Consider the following 21,506-nt stretch of genomic DNA (forward strand, 5'->3'; position numbering starts at 1 on the left):
CTGCACAGCAATGTTTATAACTAAACTCCAAAATAATTTTAGATACATTACTAATAATTTTAGATGCACCAGAAAAACAAAAGAAGCTGAATTGAAAGGTGTTAGCTACTTGATAGAGAACACATCATTCCAGCATCTTTCTGGAAACTGAAAACATCTGGAGAGGTTTTTTAGAATATGCTATGGACACAGGATGAGGGCTGGAGTAGAATTTTTCTATCTTGCCTTATTGGTATATCCAGTAACATATTATTTAAAAAAAAAAAAGAAAATGAGAACTTCTGGTGAGTGGGGCTGTGTGGCTTTTAAAAAGCCATATACAGTCAGCAACTGTCAACTGATAAAAATTTATGTAACCATTCCTTAGCCATTGCATGTTAGTCCTGAATCTATTATGATCAGTATTTTAAAACCATTTTCACAGCTATTTTTAGAAATAACCATGCATCGTTACAGAAGTAATGCATAGTTTTGTTCTCTACTTTGCCAAGCCAATCTAGCTACTAATAAACATGTGCAAATGTGAAGGTCTTAAAAACATATTCAGCATTCTGAAACAAATTTTTCTTCCTATATTTCCAGGTTGCTAAGAAACCTTTTATTTATTTACACTGTGGTCTTGATTACAAATCAAGCATAATATCAAAGCTCTACAACTGCATCACTAAAAATTATTCCAGAGCTACATCGTGCAAAGTCGTAAAGCAATATTTCAAGCTCAGCTTCCCAAAGAATCAATAGCTGCTAATCAGCTTTCAGCACAGTAGCAATGCAGCATTGTTATTAACCAGGACACAACACACTGGGACTGCTTATAAAAGTTTGATCAGATACTACATTTAAACCAAGGATAGCTGTCAACCAATACCTGCAGTTACTCCAATGCTAAGTGCCTTAGCTTCTTACCAATATTATTTGTAGCCTTTTATCTGATAAAAGAGTGTGCGCTGGTAAGCATAAAAAATCACAAAACAGAGGCATCATCCAAACTCTACTGAAGCAGGCACAGAATAGGATACTCAATGTAGTTTTCCTTATTACACCAAAGTCAGAATCACCCATATTTGCATACCATACAAATTTAAAAAGAAGCATCTCAGTTGCCACCTTAGTATCTACAGATCATTGTAAGACAATGGAATCTGAAACTTTCCTCATTAAAACTGGAAAAATGGGGAATATACATACAGAACGAAGCCAACAACATTTCCAGTGTCTTCCAAGTTTCCAAATTGAGAAAATGACACTAAGAAGGTCTACTCAGAAATAAGTCATTTTATTCAATAGTATTTACTTTCAGTAAGTGTATTTAGGATTACAGACTAAATATCTCCCTAGTATACTAGTTTGCTACTTGAAGGGGCTTTTAACAAAGGAAAACATTCAAAACTGGGACCCACAGTGGTACAAAATCAGAATTCTATAAGTTCAGTCTAGTATGTCATTCTATTCAATTGTTCTGACTACTAATCTAAGAGTCTCAGACAGACTCCTAACTAGACACACTGTATGTTATGTAACTATTCTCTTTTCAACTAAAGATACTTAAAGATCCAAGGACATGGAAAAACCTTTTTTTCTTCCCCCTCTATGAGGTCAATACATTCTTATACCATCTTCATTTCAGGAGCAAAAAAGGACTAAATGTGACCTACAGAAAAGTGAGCACAATACAAACCTTGCTTATCCAAAATTATTACATCCTACATTTCAGACAAATGTCACCAGTCACTCATAAATATGTTCTTTCTGCAAAAGACTGGCTAACTCAGATAGCCAAAAAGGCTGCTTATAAAGCGATTTGTTAAACTTTGGGCCACAACCAATGTGTAATACAACATACAGTTTTAGTAATATAAGGAAAGTGTTCAGAGAATTTCATTAGAACAAGCAAATGAATCAGAGTAACTAAAAACACGTGCCTTCTAACCTTATCTTTACAAAACACTACTTGAGATTTTTATATAAAAGCTAGGATTATTAAACAGACTGTAGGGTATAATTTAGCATACCCTAAGGTTAAAGAACAGGAATAGGAGTCCCCTAAAATCATTAATAAGGGGGAGAAGGGTTTTCAGTCTGCAACCCTCAATATGAGAATGCTTGGATGGAATGCACCTTGAAATTTGCTGTGGGACTTAGAGTCCTTTTCAACATACTGGAAAAAACATTGATCTGCAGAGGGAGGTGAGAAAAGCAACAGCTAGAACAAGAGACAGGAAAAGCAGGGGAAAAGGTCAGAGAGAAAAAGCATTGATAAAATGAGCTTTCCTTCCCCCTGCCAATTCTCAAGGGAACAGCAATGGGTTTCCCCCACAGGGTGCATAAAAGGTATTTCTGCCTGTCTCAAGAAACCTCCGGATTTTGTTAATTAAAAAAATTAATGAAACAGCACAGGGTACAGTGATTGACAGGGGAACTAGAACAGAAATACCAGATGCTAAGGAATGCAAAAAAATGATAGTATATCCATCTCAAAAACAGATTTGTTTTCCTCCAGCAAATGTCAGTGATGAGTTAATACTTTATTTATACATTTACTTCAGCGTTATTTTCATGAGTCAGAACTCACTTTTTCAGATTCTTACTGGGAGAAAATCATTTTGAAGACTTTTACAACAAATCAGAGAAGGGGGAAAGGAAGGAAGGAAGGGGCTCCAGCAGAGAAAGGCTCAGTTTGAATCCTGTCAAATCTTTCACTGTACAAGGGACTGAAACAAATTTGGTTATTACACTCAGTAGATGATTAGTTAGCAAAGGTTCTAGTGTCTCATGGGGAACAGATAAACCAAGTATAATGAAATAGGATGAGTAGTCCAAGGAAGTAGCCCAAGAAAGAAGTGGTCTGAAGAGTAAGAAAAATTACCTGACATTAGTAAAGGTTTACAGTACGATACAAGATGTTAAGGGTCAACCATAACTAACAAGTGGTCACTTTGAACTTTTAGATATTAAAGTAAACCCAAGTTTCTGTTCAGGCCCAAGTAGAGAACTCATCAAGAAGTTAATCACCAGTTCATAATTGGGGAGGTTGTATGTGTTTGTTTTGTGTTTTAAGAACAGTAACTTTCAGATCAACAACAGTATTTTTAAAAAGATGGATATTTTCCCCACTGCATTCTGAAAGGTTTTTTTATATCTTTATTTATTCATAGTCCACAGACTCCATACAATTGTAAAGAAACAGATAACAGATAAACAAGTAATATTATAATTAAGTGGAATTTAAAACAGTGTAAAACAGTGCTATTAACATATGATACAAAATTATAACTTCGTTATCTTAGCCGATCCGATTCTTGAAGCTTGAAATAAAAACTTTGCAACACCTAAAGTTAATTTAAAAACTCTATCCTCAAGTAGGTATTTAACCTTTGACAATTCAGAACTGAAAAGCTATGATTTAACCTTGGAAATAACAGTTAAATAACACCAAGGACAATCTAATAGGATGTGTGTAATTGATTCAATAGTGTTGTTATTACAGGGACCCTCGTACCTTAGAGACCGCATTACCCCATATGCCCCTATTTGGCCTCTGCGTTCAGCAGAGGCAAATTTACTGGTGGTTCCTGGCCCCTCAATGATGCGGCTGGCCTTCACACGGGCCAGGGCCTTTACGGCCCTGGCCCCGACCTGGTGGAACACTCTTCCTCCAGCTGTCCGGGGCCTGCGGAACCTTAGTGAATTCCGAAGGACCTGCAGAGTTGTTCCGCGGGGCCTTTGGAGTGTCCAGTCGCTGAGTAGGGTACCCCCCCCCTTTACTCACTTACTTTTACTATTCTTTTTGTTTACATCTCCGTTACCCTCCTAAGGCGGAGTCCGGCCGTTCCCTCCTTTTGGGGAGGCTTTTTAATAAATTGGGTTATGGGACGCCTGTTATTATTGTATTGACCGCTGTTTTAATGGTTTTAATGGATTTTAGTACATGTAATAATTGTTTATTTTGTTATAAACTGGATATATGTTGATGTTGTTGTGCACTGCCCAGAGCCCCTTGGGGATGGGGCGGTCTACAAATCTAAACAATCAATCAATCAATCAATCAATAGTCTATATTCATAAAGAATACCCTTCAAACAGCCAGACAACATTTCCGATTCAGACACATTTAATGTCGCTCTGAATAATAAGTTTCTATAATAAGGTATAGTTAAGTTATATCAGACTCGTGGAATAATTTTTTTAAAGGTGCAGCAGGACTTCTGTTTTATCTTGGCCTGTATGACAGATCAATTCAACAACAGAATACCAAGATTCACAGTGCTGAGTAACATGCCACCATAGCCATCTTTGGTCTATGACAGAACACACACCATCATTTTATTCTGAAAAAAAGGCTAGTGTCACAAGAATTTTTCCCAGCAGAACTAAAAATTGTATTTTGTGGTTTTATGTGATACACATTTAACTGGCAGGCATTTTATTATTTGTAAAGCCAAGTTAAAAAGCAAAAAGATGCTAAGTAATGGTCTCACATTAAATATTTCACTGTGCACCAGATGATTCTTCAGGATAATTTCTAATGTTACTCCATTAATAATGGCAACCTGGCTTAACTGTTGCTGCATCAGCATGAAACATCCAATGTTTATTACATGAGAAGGAAAGCTTTCAGGAATGTTTGCAATCCAAGAAAATTCCTACTTCCTATGAGTTTGGTTATTTTTCAACCCCTTGTACTTCTAGCATGTTATTTACCACTCTCAGACCAAGGTCTCTAGCTGAAAGAAATGTTTGTTTTTAAATTATGCCTATAGACACTTCTATAGCTTCAAGCAACTAGGTACAGGAAGATGTCCATTCCTTTGAAAAACATATCGTGCAAACAATTCTGAATGAATTATGTATTGAGAGGAACTTTGACAATTGGATCCAAACACAGTCACACTAATTAGACTAACTTAAATGGCTTGTTCATTTGTCAGAGTTGCTGACAATTGCCATTTCAATTCCATCAATCAATGACAGTAAAGATTTGACAGGATTTCCTATAATACAAAAAGTATTTTAATTCTACAGTCACTGTGTCAAAGTAAAATATTTTAATTGTTCCATACCTGTATGAAGCTGAATTTTCCCAATAATTCCCTCTATCAACCCGAGACAAATTGGATTCCATGCAAGGAGAAGGTCAGTAGCTAGGGGAAGAAAACAACAATTACCAATAAAAATATGTAAACTACAATCATTATTAACTCTAATCAGACAATTTTATATAAACCACAATTTGTGTACCAGGTTTCAATAAACCTTTTCTCATTTTTCTCCCATGAAATTGTATGTTCCCATTTTCTGGCATTAGTGTATCTAATTTAAATGGTAGATTCATTCAGTAGTTAAGACATTTTCACTTTTACACATATATTTGAGCTATTAAATTAAGGTGACCAGATGAAGAGTATTCTCATTACTATCTGTTATGGTACAGTATTCATTTATTTAAAATCATCAAAATGACAGCTTTAACAAATGAATCCAAATAAACAGATTACGTAGTTCAGGCTTGCACAATTTGTGTCACTAAGTAAAGCATCTCATATAGACAGTATTTCTGCACGTGCAAATCTAAGCCCACAGAATCCAACTTTCTTGACTCCTCTCCTTCTGCAGCAGCCTGAAATCCTATTCTTGAAGGTTCCCAAAAATGTTGTACTCCACTTATACAAAGAAAACAGAAGGACTGGACCAGCTCAGAGATTTTTTTTTTAATAGGCAAAAAGCAACAGTGCAGATGAGGAAGAACATTTTATTATTCACGTAAAAAATTCCCTATGCATTTCACAATAGAGTTTCTTCAAGGAAATGTATAATACAATACACAATTGTAAGAAATGAGTTCTCACAACAGAAATTGTATTAGTTAATCCCCAATATACAAAATGTTTTTTTATATCAACTGTACAGTTAATAAGAATTAAATAGCAACCATTAAAAGTCACAATCAGTTAAAAGCAGTAAGAGCTACTTATGACTGTATATGGCACATTCTGGCACAATATTAATTTTTTTTCCTATCAAATATTATTAACTGGATAGTTTTTTGATGTTTTACAGAAAGAATGCAAGATCAGTAAAAGATTACTTGTTACAGATTCCCCTGAAGCAGCTTTACTGAGAAACATAGCTATTTTTTTCTTAAATACAAAGTATCTTTCCCATTTGCACCACTGGTTTTTTTGTCTATTTTGATCTCCACAGGTGCAGCAATTTGAGCCTCAGAACAGACCACACTGGATCCAGCTCAAGCTCTTGGCAGGATGTCTTATGTGGACAGTAAGCTGCACAGGCCTGTTTTACTTCATAATAAATCACCCAGATTTTTATATCATTTGCAGTAAAACTAATGACCTTTTGATATGTTTTGATGTGCATAAAGCTATGCTGACTTAGCCCTTCACTGCAATGGACAGGAAAACGCTACAGACAAAGGGAGACAGTAATGAATTTTTATATACCTCCCTTATACCCCCCCCCCCCGAGAGTCTTGTGCTATCCTTCGAACACTTGGTAATCCCTGGCTCAAAGTCCATCCAGTTGACTTCAACTAGGGCCCTTTCAATCTGTGGCCCTTTCCTGGTAGAACCATCTGAATAATGGGACCAAGGCCAAACAGATCTTTCTTCGCTCCAAAGAGCCTATAAAACAGAGATGTAGTTGAGGACACTGATGGTTTACATCCATAATGATTCTAACTGTTGGCCTGCTCTCTGAACCTCCCTCCTATTCATTTTCTCCTTTAATTTCTATTTCCAGCCCCCTTGGTTTGATTTTAACCAGGCTGTGTATGTGTGTTTATCTCCCCATATTGTGCAGAAAATTTTATCAAACACTAGACTCCATTCTAGTCATGAGGAGAAGTTGTTGTTTAGGCACCATAGTTTTTGACTTGTGGTATAACCCAACAGATCTCAGAAGCTAATCAGGGTCAGTCATGGATAGTACTTGAATGGGAGCCCACCAAGAAAGTCTGGGGTTGCTATGCAGAGGCAGGTAATGGCAAAGTACTTCTATTTATCTCTTGCCACCATGTGTCAACTGCATTTGACAGCACTTCCCACTACCACAAAAGCATTAAACACCATTTGGGGGAGGGGACAAAACAGACATATTACACCTTTACGAAAAGATTTTATAAATTGTTTTATTGTCATTCACTTTTCTTAAGATATGTAGAATTCAAACTTATGTAATTCCAAAGGAGCTATAATACATTATAAACCTGCACAAACTCAACAGTCATGGGATAAAAAGGTGGGTCATCTTATGGACTAAAAAAATCAGTTTAATAACAGGAATATGGGAGAAGGAATAAATGGACAGTTCCTGCAACAAAAGAGAATAGTTAGTGGGGTCCTATGTGGATAAGTACTAGACACTGTATTATTTATTTTGTCCATAAATCTGAAATTGCTGTCAAGCAGGAAACTGGAAAAGGCTACAGATCATACCAAATTCTTTGGCAAAGTAAAAACCAAAGCAGACTGTAAAGAGCTCCAGAAAGATTTCTCTAAATTGGCTGAGTGGGCAACCAAATAGCAAATGAAGTTCCATGTACGCATGCACAAGCTGATGTATCAAGCAGAGAAATTCTTACTTTGAATCCATGCTGACTGAGGCCCGTTCCGCATGGGCCTCGCAAGAAGGGGTGCACCGACATAGTTGCCGCTAGTGCACCCCCTGGGGCCATTTGCACAGTGCCCTGCAAACGCCCCCAGTGGCCTGTGGGGCCACGTTCACACGGGCACACCGGCTCTTACCTTGTCTCCTGGCCGCCATCACACTGGAGAGGCCGGGGACACGCCCCCATGGCCATGGCAATGCCTTCAGGACCAGAGGCCAGGAGGCGTGTCTCTGGCCTCTCCAGAGCAACAGTGACCAGGGGACAAGGTAAGAGGGATTTGCGCCGGCATAGGGAAAATGCCAGCCTCCACCTGGCGATGTTCACTCGGTACCGGGTGGACACCGGCATTTTCCAAAAGACTCGCTCAATGAGTCTTTATGGAAGGAATGCTGCGCTCCAGCAGCGGTGCGAAGTCGTCCCCCACAACGGTGTTTTTACCAGCCCCACACCAGTCTATCTGGCCCGTGCAGAATGGGCCTGAGTCTAAAGTGACAGAGACCAAAAAGGGAAAAGATCTTGGCAGTATTGTTAACAGCTTGATGAAAATGTCAACAGTGTAAAGGCAGATTCCATGCTGGGAATTACTAAGCATTTACTAGGTTGAAAACAAAACCACCAATACTATAATGCCCTTGCATAGATCTATCGTGCAATCTCATTTAGAATATTGCATACATTTCAAGTTGCCATATCTTAAAAAAAAAGGCACTGCGAACACTGAAAATCGGCAGAAAATGCAATATAAATTGTTAACAAATACCTTTCTTCTGATGAGGGGAGACAGCTGAGGGGAGACATAATACAGGTTTATAAAATTATACATGGATGGACAAAATGAACAGAGTCAGAGCCATCAATAGTTAACCCAATGGAACCTCCTGAGGATTTGAATCCTGTTTATAAAAAAAAGATTTGCATCCTGATTATAAAGCACCACACCATATCTCTGTGAATTGTGAACAAGCCGACAGAGTACCCCCAACTCATGACCTCGCTATTATTTACTTCATGCTTTTCTGAAAAAGTGGGTTTGCAGCTGTCATGCAAACCAGGATCTAGCCTGAACTAAGTGATTTTCAAAGAAAGCCAAATCAAACCATAATTTGCTTAAAACTAGAAATAAGAACATTCAGGTTCGGGGATAGAAGAAGGAGAAAGATGTGAAAGCCTGCCACTCCTTCCAAGTTTGTCCACAAAGCGCTAAATCTGTACCATGATCCTGTGGGCTAAAATGGAGAAGGACAGAAACTGGACAAGATGTAACTCCACTTCCTATCTGTTTCTGAACAGGCAAGCAAAGGGTCAGTTATTGCTTTTCAATAGACAGGATTTTATCCTGACTACCACAGCAGATTATATTTGCCCAACTGAATTATTTATAAACTACCTACAGGTGTCTACTGGACTCTTAACTTTATTAATAATTAATGTATACTGAGGTTCATCTACACAGAGGATGCTCTCCATACATACTGGGTTTTTGTTTTTAGCATCTATCTAACATAGTGTGCCAATCATCCACTTTTCAGGCTTCCACGTTCTTGATATGTTTTTCAGACATGGTTTGATTTGATTTTTACAGAAAGAATACAAAGAGTGTGAGAAAGGTGAGTGCATAAGAAGATATGAATTTTGATCTGCCCCACCATTTCGGCACCATTTTTCTTTCATCAGCCCCTTGTGGCTACTATTTGTTCAGCACACCACTGGAGGGCTATCTGACAAATTGTTCAAAATACATCATAATTACTGAACAACAACATTATTTGTGGTGATCTATTAAGTCTCAAGCCCTTTTCACTGAAACAGAAAGGGCTAGATATTTCCTTATTCATTTCAAAAGAAAGCTGGGTATTCAGAGTACAGCCAGAGAATGAAAACAGACTGTTACAGTGTTAACTGTTCTTACTGGAATATTGTGATAAACAGAAGGCTCCACCTTCTTTTTCACAGTTCAGTGAGAACCAAACAGGTTTGAAAGGCTGACTATAAGGCTGATGTGGGGGAGACACAGAGGTATGTTGTCAATAACCAACAAACTAAAAAGACAAGTTGGATTTTGGAGAGAAAGGGATAGAATGTGTCCTGCACCAGACAGGAAATCCAGTAGGGACTCCGGTGATTTGTTCTGACAGGCAAGGTTTGGGCGCTGTTCACAGAGAAAACAGTTTAATTGTTCAACCTATTCACAGTCTTTAGGCTAAAATCTGATGAAAGAATAAACATTACAACTTTCAAATATACTGCATCTTGCAGCTCTTGCATCAGCTTGAAGGCTGGAATGGGAAAGAATTATCACACTTGCCAACAAAATAAACTTACTTGCTTTGTTATCCTTAACCCAGATTATCCACTACATACTCTACAGCAACATACCAGAAATGTTAATTGAATGATTTAAATATATGGTAACTGCTGCCAGAGTGATATATGTCTCAAAGTAGAAAGCAGCCAAAATTCTGGAAAAGTAAACTGAGAAAATATGCAATAATGGCAAAATTAATGTTTTAGCACACAATAGGCCAATTACAGAATTTCAAAATAAATGGAGTATATTATTAACTCACATAAATCAAAGATAGGTAAACTACAAAATTAGAAACTTATAAAAATGATTATTGTGACAAGAAAGAACATATGGCAGATATATGGTCTTTGATTATCAAAATTATTACCACTGGCCACATCCTGGAAAAACTACAAGAAACAGAAGGGGGAAATGCTCTGCTCTTAGAGCTCCTAGAAGATTGACCCCATTTCCATTATAAAGTTGAACTTTAAAACTTTAAATTTTCCAGTATTAAGGCCATCTTGCAGAGAATCCTTCCAACACTATCTAAAATCATGACGTTACACAAATGAGAACTCTGAACACTGAATATGTATGTTATACTGTAAGTGGAATCATTTTTCAGTCTAATAAGACCAAACAAATAGTCCATTAAGATATCAACTACTGATGAACCAACTGGAGTTCAGGGGCATCTGGTTGCAGTTTGAGCAAGTAGGTCCAGTAGAACAAGAACTGAATAGGAAAGTTGCCGTTATTCTCTTCAGAGGTTCAGCAGCTCGGTATCCAACTATCAGGGGAATGACTGCTTGTAGAAAGCAAGTGATGGATTTATAGCAAAGAGCAAAAAAGGCAATCAGTTTTGGGGACAAACCGGTATGCCCACCAATTTCAGATAAGCTAGTAATCAGCTCACTACACTCTTCCTTTCTTTGTGAATGAGAAAAATGAGATCCTCTGGTGCTCTACAGCATTCTAAGCAATGAATTATGTAACCTGAATTAGCTTAAATGTTTGCCATGCACAATTAACATTTATCAAGCCAAGCTTATCACATTATTCATAAAGCAATAATGACCAAAACCCAAACATCCAGTCATGAACATTTCACATTTTTAGAGTGCTATTCTACACTGGAAATTAAATAAGAAAAGGTATACTGGGATAAATGTGATTGAAGGCTATCATCATTTTTAAGTGCATGAAGTGTGATCTGAGCATAAATTCTGATTGGAACCTGCATAATTTTTCTTCAGTGTGTCACATATAAATTCGTACATTGCTCTCAGCAATATGAACAGCCTCATTTTAGCACAATTGTGTCAAGTAGAAAGCATATCCTGCCTGGTAAATTCATCTAGCTTGGTTATGCTGATCTTCAACCAGCCTACACTAGAATAGTTGGGGCAATGCAACCCCAGCCTCATGCGCATGTGAAATCCAAATGGTGATATACACATTTCAAAAAGTCAGACAACTAAAAACCAGAGTAAGAGTGGCAGAACCATGAATCCCCAACCTCTGCATAAATATAAACACTGGAGTCAAAGCAGAAACAGTTGTTTGATTTTTAGGGTACACCAGACATGATACTGGGATTTCTGTGAATGAAGCTCCCAGTGAAGTTTTTTTCTTTAAACAAGCATATACAGGTCCAGTTTAAACCGGGTCCCAATGCAAAAGAAAATGGGGTTTAAGCGTCCCGACTTAAAATTTTCCCAAAAGAAAATGACCCTGCAGAGATTATGTATGCATCTTAAGAGGAAAACATGCAGATACTGATATGGGTGTTATTTAAACATGGGATTTGCATTCATTGAACTCCCAGTATCTCAGAACCTAAAACGCAAAAAGTGGCAGCAGAAGACACTGTGATAAGCAGAAGGACTAGAACTCTGGCTTCATGTTTGAGGAAGAATAAATGTAAATCTCAGAGTATGTTTCTCTAACCCACCAGATCCTATCAGAATACTAAATACAATACTTTGTTTAAAAAAATTAAGATTCCAAATTATCTGGAATCTGATTGGGAAAAAAATGACAGTCATGACTTGGAGTCAAGGATGTAGACTAAAGGAAAGCCAAGTTACAAATTCTCAAATCTGTTTTGATTTTAATCCCATGTCATAACATTATTTTAAAATAAGATGGCTCTATCAGGGAACCCCCTTTGTGTTGAAAAATATCAGATTTAAGAACAGGAAATCCCATTTCACATCAACCTGACATAAGTGGTATTTGTAGCTCAATTCTATTCAGTTTTATTGCACTGAACCAAGCTGGCCCAGATTTTCTTTGGAGTTAAAGGAAAAAGAACAAACTTATAAGAAACCACTGGCTCCGTAACTGTCGACAGAAATAAAACTTTCTCCATCACAGTGGGTTGGCCTAAATTGATCAACACTGCCTTGGTACAAGATATAATGGGCAAATCAGCAAACAATATCACTGATCTTCAGGTTCTGAACCTCGTAAAGGTATAGGTGCTGAGCAACTGGTAACTGATTATAACATTCTTCAAGCATGGCAGTTTGCACTGTTTGAAATTGAACAGATGTAAATGCTGATCATAATTTTAAAAATGTGCTCTTAGAGAGGTAGTATGCCTTAGAATGATCTAATTTAATTAATTCACACCATAATGAAAATATGAATCCTAATATGACTTGTCTGTCATACCTTTATGCATCATATCTATATATCTGGGCCCTACAATGAAAGTCAGCCGGGCCGGGGCGGGGGGGGGGGTCCACAAACGACATCTGGCAGATTGTATAACGGAAGGATTTTATTGCAATTGATTGACCATATGGGTTAATTTAGGCTTATAGTAAAGTAAGTACTTAACAGATGACTTGCTTGAGGTCTCTTCAGTTTATGCCAATAGTTAATAGAGCTTTATGTGCACGTGACCAAAAGAAAGGAAGACTTAATTCCACTCTCAGCAAGATGTCTGTAGTGTTTGGGGGTAACGCTAGAATCTTTTTCAGAGATATCTTGGACTATCTCCAAGTTAGTTGGCAAAGTATCATTCCAACCCAAAACCTCAATGCCATATAAAAGATGGGCAATCACCTTGCTCTGAAAGAGCTTTGTAGATGGCTCTATCAGGGAACCCCCTTTGCTACAATAAAATTTAAAGAGGACCACTTCTGTCCAGAGGGTGTTGCTCTTATAACTTCTAGGTGGGCCTTCCAAGAAACTCTCTCACTAAATGAGACTCCCAGATATTTGAAGATTCAACATTGGTCAACTGGGAAATCATCTATGGGCCATCTGGAAATGTACTGCCATTTTCCAAAGACCATCACCTCGGATTTAGAATAATTAGTGTTTAGAGTAATTAGTAATAACTCTAGACATTGTCTAGTCTAGACACTGACCTTCTCAAGTCAATACAAGTTAGGGACAGTGAAGACCATATTTTCTGCATACAGACAAGCTGGTATTTTCTGTAAGCCAAGGCAAGGGGAGGAGAAGATCAGCACCTGAGAACCTTTTATCATTAATGTAAAGGTTGAAAAGAAGGTGGACCAGAACACAGTTATTTTTCATGCCTCTAACCACAGGATGCTGCCTTGTTCTGGAAAGATAATCTGGTTGTCCAGTTCCCAATCTTCCAATTTTCTCAGTTAAGTAGTTTTAAAATGAGTTATGCTTTGTGAAATTCAAACAGATCCATAGATTGCAACTCTTGGTATATTAGTCACAGTTTTAGGGACATGAAGCAGTGCTATTTAGGCTTAAATTAAGCAAAGCAAGGAATCATTTTAATTAGGTTTCATGGTATAAAATATTACCCTTCTTTCAAGATGAGATTAGCAATGCTTCAACTAGGGAAGAGCAAACCATCAGCAGACAGAAGCTTACACACTTCCAATTCAAATGCTATTTAAAATACTGCTGGTGACAACAGCATTGGTACACTGATTCCTATTGTACTTAGACCAGTTAGACGGATCAGTTGATACTATGGGTTCAGCTCAGCAACAAAGACATGACACAAACAAATGCAAACTCTGAAGAAACTACACTCTAAAATACTACTTCCCTCCCCCTTTGCCACATTCAAATGAAGCAATAAATTATGCCAACTTTATGCTTATTCCTTATGAAACAGTACAAGAGTTTTTGATATTAAAAAGGAAACATCTCTGAAAGACTAAAACAGCAGAGTTTTTCCTCTTGCCTTTTCCTCCTATTCCCAAGCTGGGAGGAAAGGTGGCCTGGTATAGCCCAATCTCATCAAATCTCAGAAGCTAAGCAGTTCCAAAAAAGGCTCTGCCGAGGAAGGCAATGGCAAACCACCTACGCGTCTCACTTGCCGTGAAAGCCGCTTGCTGGAGCCACCATAAGTCAGCTGCAACTTGATAGTGCTGTACACACACATTTTCTAAGCTGTGTATGCGCAATGTTTTAGCAACGTAAATATGAAGAGAGAAAAAACAAATTGTACAGAAGTGCACAATACACTTTAAAAATATATTACCAAAGCACAATGAAAGCATGAGATTTCAGATTCAGTCATAAACCATTTCAGGAAGGAGAACTCATTTTAAGAGGGACACATGGAGTTGAGCCAATCAAGTCCTGTTAACATCAATGAAACAACCTGCTAAAACCCAAATGCTAACATTTGGTGAACTCAGTTCAAGTATGCATTCACATACCTAGATTGTGATTTCTGTTTATCTTTGAAGTATTATAGGAGAGTTCTCGTGATAAAGACAGCCATACTGGAGCAGACCAACAGTCCTCTGAGTCTGGAACTGTCTTCTAAACATTGTCTCTGGGAAATTAGCAAGACCTAAAGTACCATGGCAGAGAGTGATAAGCTGAAATATTACAGTCAAAGTTCTGCTCACAACGTGAATTTGATCGCAACAGAAGTCAGTTTTAAGTAGTCGGTTCAAGGTTGACTCAGCCTTCCATCCTTCTGAGATTGGTAGTTTGCTGTGGGGCAAGTGTAGAAGGCAATGGCAAACCAACACATACACATTATCTGCCTAGTAAATATTGTGATATGATGTTGCCCCCTGGGTCTTTAATGGCTCAGTGCTTGAACAGGGGACTACCTTTAAAGTGCCCCCCACACACACACACACACACAGAGTGTCATCCCAATTTCTGGCAGTCAGAGATATCCTGTCTCCAAATAGAAGTTTTGCTATTATGGCTAACAGCTGTGAGAAATCTATGAACTCAATTTTTAAAGCAATTTAAGCTAAATATTATCATCATATCTTGTTGCAGCAAATTCCCGAGTTAATTGAATGCTATGTGAAGATGTAATTTGGTCTGTCCTAAACATAATGCACTGGATTCTGTACCTCCTTGTAAGAAAACTTCGGCCAGCAATATGAGATGCAGTGGAAATTCTGGTCATTTCCCCATCCACACTGTAGCCATTCATTCTGCAGAATGTAGTCCACATGTCCTCAGGATCACCTTTTTGGAGCTAAAAAGTGGCTGATGGCAGAAAGGGGTGCTATGTAAAATACAAACCATTGTCAATAAACTGGGGGAGGGGTGAATCTATTCTGTCATTAAGGACATTCTTTAAAACACTTGTACAGACCGATTTGGTTCCTCTTCCAGTGGATAACCTTCGTCTTTGCTAAATGTAAGCAACTTTAATACTCAAAGCAGGGGAGGAAATCACTTTTACTCCTTAAAAGAATTCAGTTGCAAAAGTACAAAACATACACACCAGCTGTTAAGAGGCAAAGATAGTCTAGTAATCTTAACAGGAAGCTAATCTTAGAAAATATAATGCAACGTCACCCTTACGAGTCAACACTGGTAGTTTCAGATCTTCAAAGAAATGCTATTTTATATATAGAAGGCCTTTAAAATTCCTTTCTAAAAACTTCCTTAAAACACAATGCCATTCTTCAGGGTGTTCTTTTAACATATAGGTTTAATGATGAATAAGTGCGACACAAGTAGATTTGTACTTGCCTGGAAACACCTTCAGTCATCAAAGAAGCGAGCCTCATGACAGCCAAAGCTGTATACCTGCCAGGCTACTAAAGAGAATGTCCCATTAAGTAAAATAATGGGAACCACTTGTATGTAAGATCATATTGAAGTCTGGCTTAAACACCACACCTAGTCAGAGTTAACTGTGACTTTGCAGATTTATTTATTTACACACACACACACCTTTCCCCACAGGGCTCAGGACACCTATTCTAGTCTCTCTTTTCTCAATGCTTGACAAATTAAGAGTAAATCACAGCTGAAGCAAACATAATGGAATATCACACTACATTTCTAAATTCAGCCAGTTCTGTTTGAGATCTTAGAAGTCTGACCAGTAAACCTTAAGATAGTTCTCCCCATTGTAAAGGTACAATCAATTAAAGAATGCTATGACTTTTGTACAGTAAGTCACAAGTCATGTGACTAGATAACACAGTAAACTGCAATATATACACCTGAGTCAAAGCTATTCTTTTCCCTAGAGGTTGAGAGGAATTTCCATAAGTAAAACTACTAAGATTCATATCAGGAAATGTTCAAATGTTTGCCCAGAGGCAAACACAAGAACTCTGAACAAAGGTCTTCTAAGTTGACAAAATACATGTTTCCTTCTCTATGAAAACTACAGTTGAATATGCAAGCCTTGATAAAGTAATCCCCAAAGATGAGCTATTTTGGTAGCAAGTTTCATATGTACACTCAGGCAGGAGACAGACATATTATTGGGCAATTTCATAGGGTATTCTTTGTATCCTATACTTAACAAGTATTTCAGTCTGCACAAGGAAAAAACTGCTAGCCTACTCCTCTTATTGTCCTGATATGTTGCCACAGTTTCCTCCAGGCAAGGAAATCACTCCATGAAAGAAGTTCAAAAATGTTAGCACCTTCTGTAATCAGCAGTAGAAGGAATTCTGTCATCTCCGAACATATACATAAAAAGACAACTTTAGTAACAATAAGCATACAAAAACAGATTATTTGTTGCTACACAAAAAACGCAAACAGTGAAAGTTTTTGCTTACATTCCAATGTTACAATGTTTGTGACCAATGGCAAAAAATACTAAACTACGACTGGATATAGAACTGAGCATACAGAAAATATGGAAATGACTGATGTACAAATATATAATTGTGTCTGAATTTGACTGATAGTTGCAATAGTTACATAAGCCATTAAGCTGAAATTTGCAAGAACCATTTACAATTAACTTCCTAGTTTCCAAGAAGAAAACAAGTTGGCCATTATATCTCCATATGAAAGAGTAGAAACATGCTCTATTTACCTTACACGACTTAATCAGTACAAAAAAGGATCACAGACCTGAGGCTAAGCAATGAGATATACCTTCTATAACAGACTCAAGTTGATGAATGGTAGAAAATTAGAAGAACAAATCTATGCTCTGATTACATATTTCTAAAAATCACTCCTACATTTGCCACTTGATATCTCAAAACAAGCACAACTTCATTCCTGAAAATATGCCCAAAGGCTGAACACGTTACTAGATTTCTATTTTTTTTCAAGGCAGAATCACTAGCTACTTAATATTTACAAATATAAGTACAGGGAGAAATATTAACTGTTCCAGGGTCACTCACAGAGCAAATCTATGCACACTTGGTGGTGGAAAGTACCATCAAGTCACAGCTGACTTATGGCAACCCCATAGCGTTTTCAAGGCAAGAGACATTCTGCATGGGCTGAGGGAGCTCTGAGAGAACTGTGACTGGCCCAAGGTCACCTAGCAAGCTTTAAGAATTGGAGTAGGGAATTGAACACAGTTCTCCAGATCAGAGTCCGCTGTTCTTAACCATGACACCACACTGGCTTTCAATGCTCACTTACCTTGCACTAAGCCCCATAACCATAATATAACTTACTTATGAGTAGACAGCCATTAGATTGCACCATCACTGAACTTCATGGCAGAGAAAAAGACTTCCCAGGCCTAGCCACATCAGGTCGATGTTTACATTTAAGTCCTTGTTGGACAATTGCAGTGTCATTTAATTAAAGAGACAAAGCCTTAGCGTAAAAATTAGAAAGCTAAGTTGCTGGGCATGAGACATCATCTATAATTTGTTTTTCAAACTTCCCACCATTAGGAAACGCTCTTGATTGACTTGCCTGCTGAGGAATCTTTAAATACCTGCCATAAATTCCTGCACATTATAGAATGCGCAGAATCCTAGGTAGGACTGGGTTTTTTTGTTACTGTATCCGAACTGAAAGGACACTCTAGAATAAAACAGTAATTCCAGCCTCTTAGTTTGATGAGATAAATTAGTCCACTGTACAGAATTAGTAGTCTTTTCTCTGAAAAAAATGCAGGAATTTCCCACACACAAAAACTGAAGATTACTCATTATTATTAAACCATTAGATCTCTTTGCTTCACACCACTTGGGTGTAACAAGCACTGCTTTGACCTGGCTAGTCCAGGCTAGCCCCAGCTTGTCAGATCTCAGAAGCTAAGCAGGGTCAGCCCTGGTTGTGGTTTCAACCATCAAGGAAATTCTGGGTCACTATGAAGAGGCAGCAGGGGCGTACCACCTATGGGGACATGGGGTAACCCATGTCCCCGGAAACACATAGACCTGGGTGCCAGCACCAACTCAGGGTGGTAGACCTGGACTCCGGCAGCAGCTCTGAGCAGTAGACCTGGATGTCAGCGCAAGCTCCAGGCAGTAGACCTGGGCGCCTGTGGAGGGGGGGGGGGTGTTTCAGATTTTGTCTCCAGGCTCAATTTTTCCTAGACACACCTCTTAGAGGCAGGCAATGGTCAACTACATCTGAACATGGTCAACTACATCTGAACTACATCTGCCTTACAAACCCCATGGGTCACCAAAACTCAGCTTGGACTTGACAGCACTGTCACACCCCCATCATAACAAACACCACTTGGTGACAATATTTGGGTAATGTTCTGATAATTTCATTAATGCAAACCAAATGTTAGAGAAAATGTGTGTAAAGATCACTAAAGAAGCTTTTGTACACAGGAATAAGGAGAATCTGTGTATCCCATTTTTTGATGTCATGACTTCAAGACACTCATCAGGAATTAAATGAGCAGTAAAGTCTTTCTATTACACGCAGCAAATGCATTCACAGTCTTGACTCTTCTAGAAACAGTCAGAAAACTTGAACGTGCAACACTGTCAGATAAAACAGCAACCATTTCATGCCTCTTCTATAAGACATCAGCAAAATGGCACACTGACAATGCCTCTTAGACAAATAACAGCACACAAATTTCTTCAGTTTGAACCTTATCCAAGAATTTAAAACTCAAAAAAATTACAATAGTTTATTCCTGCTTACTCTTAACTAGATAAACCAAACTAACCTACTTTGCTTCTCAATTTGTCATAATCTTACCCTTCACCTGGGCTCACCACCTACCTGCCTGCCTTCTGCAACAGGCTTACTCACCCTTCAGTTCAAATCAAAAACATCAAACCATTGAAACAACATCCTGCTGTGTCACATTAGACAAACACCCACTATTGAAATGTAAACCCCAGTGGGATCTATATGACAGAAAACCGAGCATGGAAGGGGGATGAGTTAAACTTTTTCCCCTCCTTCACCTTACCTTGATGTTCTGTGTTTGAAGCATTCACTCCCAGCCTTGTTCTAATACTAGATAGGAACCAGGAGAGGCCTTCATCTACAAACACCCTACTTTTTTTTTAAAGTAACCCCACTTTACAAATGGATGAGTCAACATCCAAATACAATTGGATGACTCATCACATCAGTTTGACCCTAAATGGAACAAGCATTTTTCACAAATTCCTTCCACTGGTGGATACTGTGAAACCCTCTGCATTCTTTCCTGTAACAAAGATAGAACTGTGATAATGGGTGTGTGTGTGGAAATGCTCATGCTTGGCATGACACTCCAGCCTGAACATTTTAAAGGCATTTGAGAATTCAATTCAGTCCCCACAGAGTAACTGAATGCAGATTATGTTGATCTTTTACAACACACAGGGCAAGCCACAGGAAACATCCTGAAATGATATGACATGCAAAGCAACACGTTACCTGTAGGGAGAGGCAAGAAGATAGTAGTACTTCCTACGGTGCAAACCTTTTGGCATCTATGCCAACAGCAGCTCACCAATAGTACAAACCCAATTTAAAAAATTACTCAATTTGACAGCACTTTCCACCACACTCAGATCTGAATCAATGAGTTTAGGATTGCATGGTTAAATGAACTATTACAACTCATCAGCATAATGTAGAAGAACTGCTGAAATACAGCCACACGCAAGTAATGTGTCATCATTCAAGCCGTTTCCTCTGCCTCACAATGTCTCTCACACTGAGTCCTCAATGGATTTGGACAAGCGTCACAGTCTACACAAGACAGCATGAAAACGACAACATTAGATGAAGGGCATACCAATTCACATGCTAGAACAGGCTGTTGGACTTTAAGATGCCTTAACCGCTTTGCCTACAGCCAACAGCACGAGCCCAACAGCCTCACCCAGCCCTAAGTGCCCCAAATACACCCAACACTAGCCCCTTCCAGGCCGCTCCTTGGAAGAACCTGCTCCACAGAGCCTACCAACCACTTCCTTTCCCCTTCCTTTTGGGACCTGCGGCTGCAAGCGAGGTTGCTCCTTTCAGAAAGCAGCACCTTTCTCCTGCTCACCTACCACCAAGGGTGCCCAGCATCCCCCTTCACAGTCCACCTGGCCAGTCCCGAAGCAGGTGCGTCCTGATTCGGGACTGGCCAGGTGGGCTGTGAAGGGGGATACTTGGCGTCCTTGGTGGTAGGGGAGAGTTGCTGGGGAGAAAACACTTCCCCCCCCCCACCCTCCCTAGGAAAGGATCCCCGTCTCTTCCTCCTGCAAGCGGCGCATCCCTTCCTCCCCTAGCCGCCAGCCTCTGCAGGTCGTCACCACCCTGCCGGCCTGACTCACCGGGACGGAGCTGGAAGGTGCCGTCAGCACGGTTACACCAGAGCGCCCGCTCGCCCTGCTGCAGAATGTAGTGGTCCTTCGCTTGGAAGAGCTCCATGCCGGGCCACAGAACAGAGCCGGAGGGACAGGCGGCCGGAGGAAACCTCGGAGATGGGACGTTGCGCGCGCCCCGCAGCAGCAGCGCCGCTGCCGACCCGCTCACAAGCGCCCACTCCCGCTGCTGAGAAAGCGGCGGGGACGCGAACAGCCGGCGCGCGACCGCCGCCCCACCTCTCTGCCTTGCCGCTCCGCCTCTCTCGATGCTACCCCCGTTCCTGTTGGTGCTTCCGCAGGTTCCGGCGCGCAACAACTGGTCACGTGACTTCATTCGCCGGGCCTTCTTTTTTTTCTTTTTAAAGAGGTAGCACAAAACCTCAAGGGTGGGGAGTGCCTATGATTGGCTTGTTTGTTTGAAACGTTTGTCATCTCTCCACACACACACAAAAAGGCCTGAGGCGCATACAGTAAAATTAGAAAATGTTTTTAGTTTGTAAGCTCATAAAATTAAAATATAGCAGCATGAAGTGATAAAGCAAAGAATGAGCCAGTGTACAGATATTCATATCCAAATAAGTGACGTTTACAGTGAGATTAAGTTGAGGTGCAGATTTTA

At 39.2% G+C, this 21,506-nt stretch overlaps 1 protein-coding gene across 1 annotated transcript in view; it reads right to left on the minus strand.

Annotated features, from left to right (window-relative positions):
- Positions 1 to 21,129, minus strand: part of INPP5F (inositol polyphosphate-5-phosphatase F) — a 46,421-nt gene extending 25,292 nt beyond the window's left edge. The window contains exons 1-2 of the mRNA XM_048505947.1: positions 20,855 to 21,129; positions 5,061 to 5,141 (exon numbers count right to left, since the gene is read on the minus strand). Coding sequence (XP_048361904.1) covers positions 5,061 to 5,141; positions 20,855 to 20,951 — 178 coding nt within the window. The 5' untranslated portion in view covers positions 20,952 to 21,129. The remainder of the gene's footprint in view (positions 1 to 5,060; positions 5,142 to 20,854) is intronic.
- Between the last annotated feature and the right edge of the window lie 377 nt (positions 21,130 to 21,506).

This window comes from Sphaerodactylus townsendi, linkage group LG08, assembly GCF_021028975.2.
Source record: "Sphaerodactylus townsendi isolate TG3544 linkage group LG08, MPM_Stown_v2.3, whole genome shotgun sequence".
NCBI lineage: Eukaryota > Metazoa > Chordata > Lepidosauria > Squamata > Sphaerodactylidae > Sphaerodactylus > Sphaerodactylus townsendi.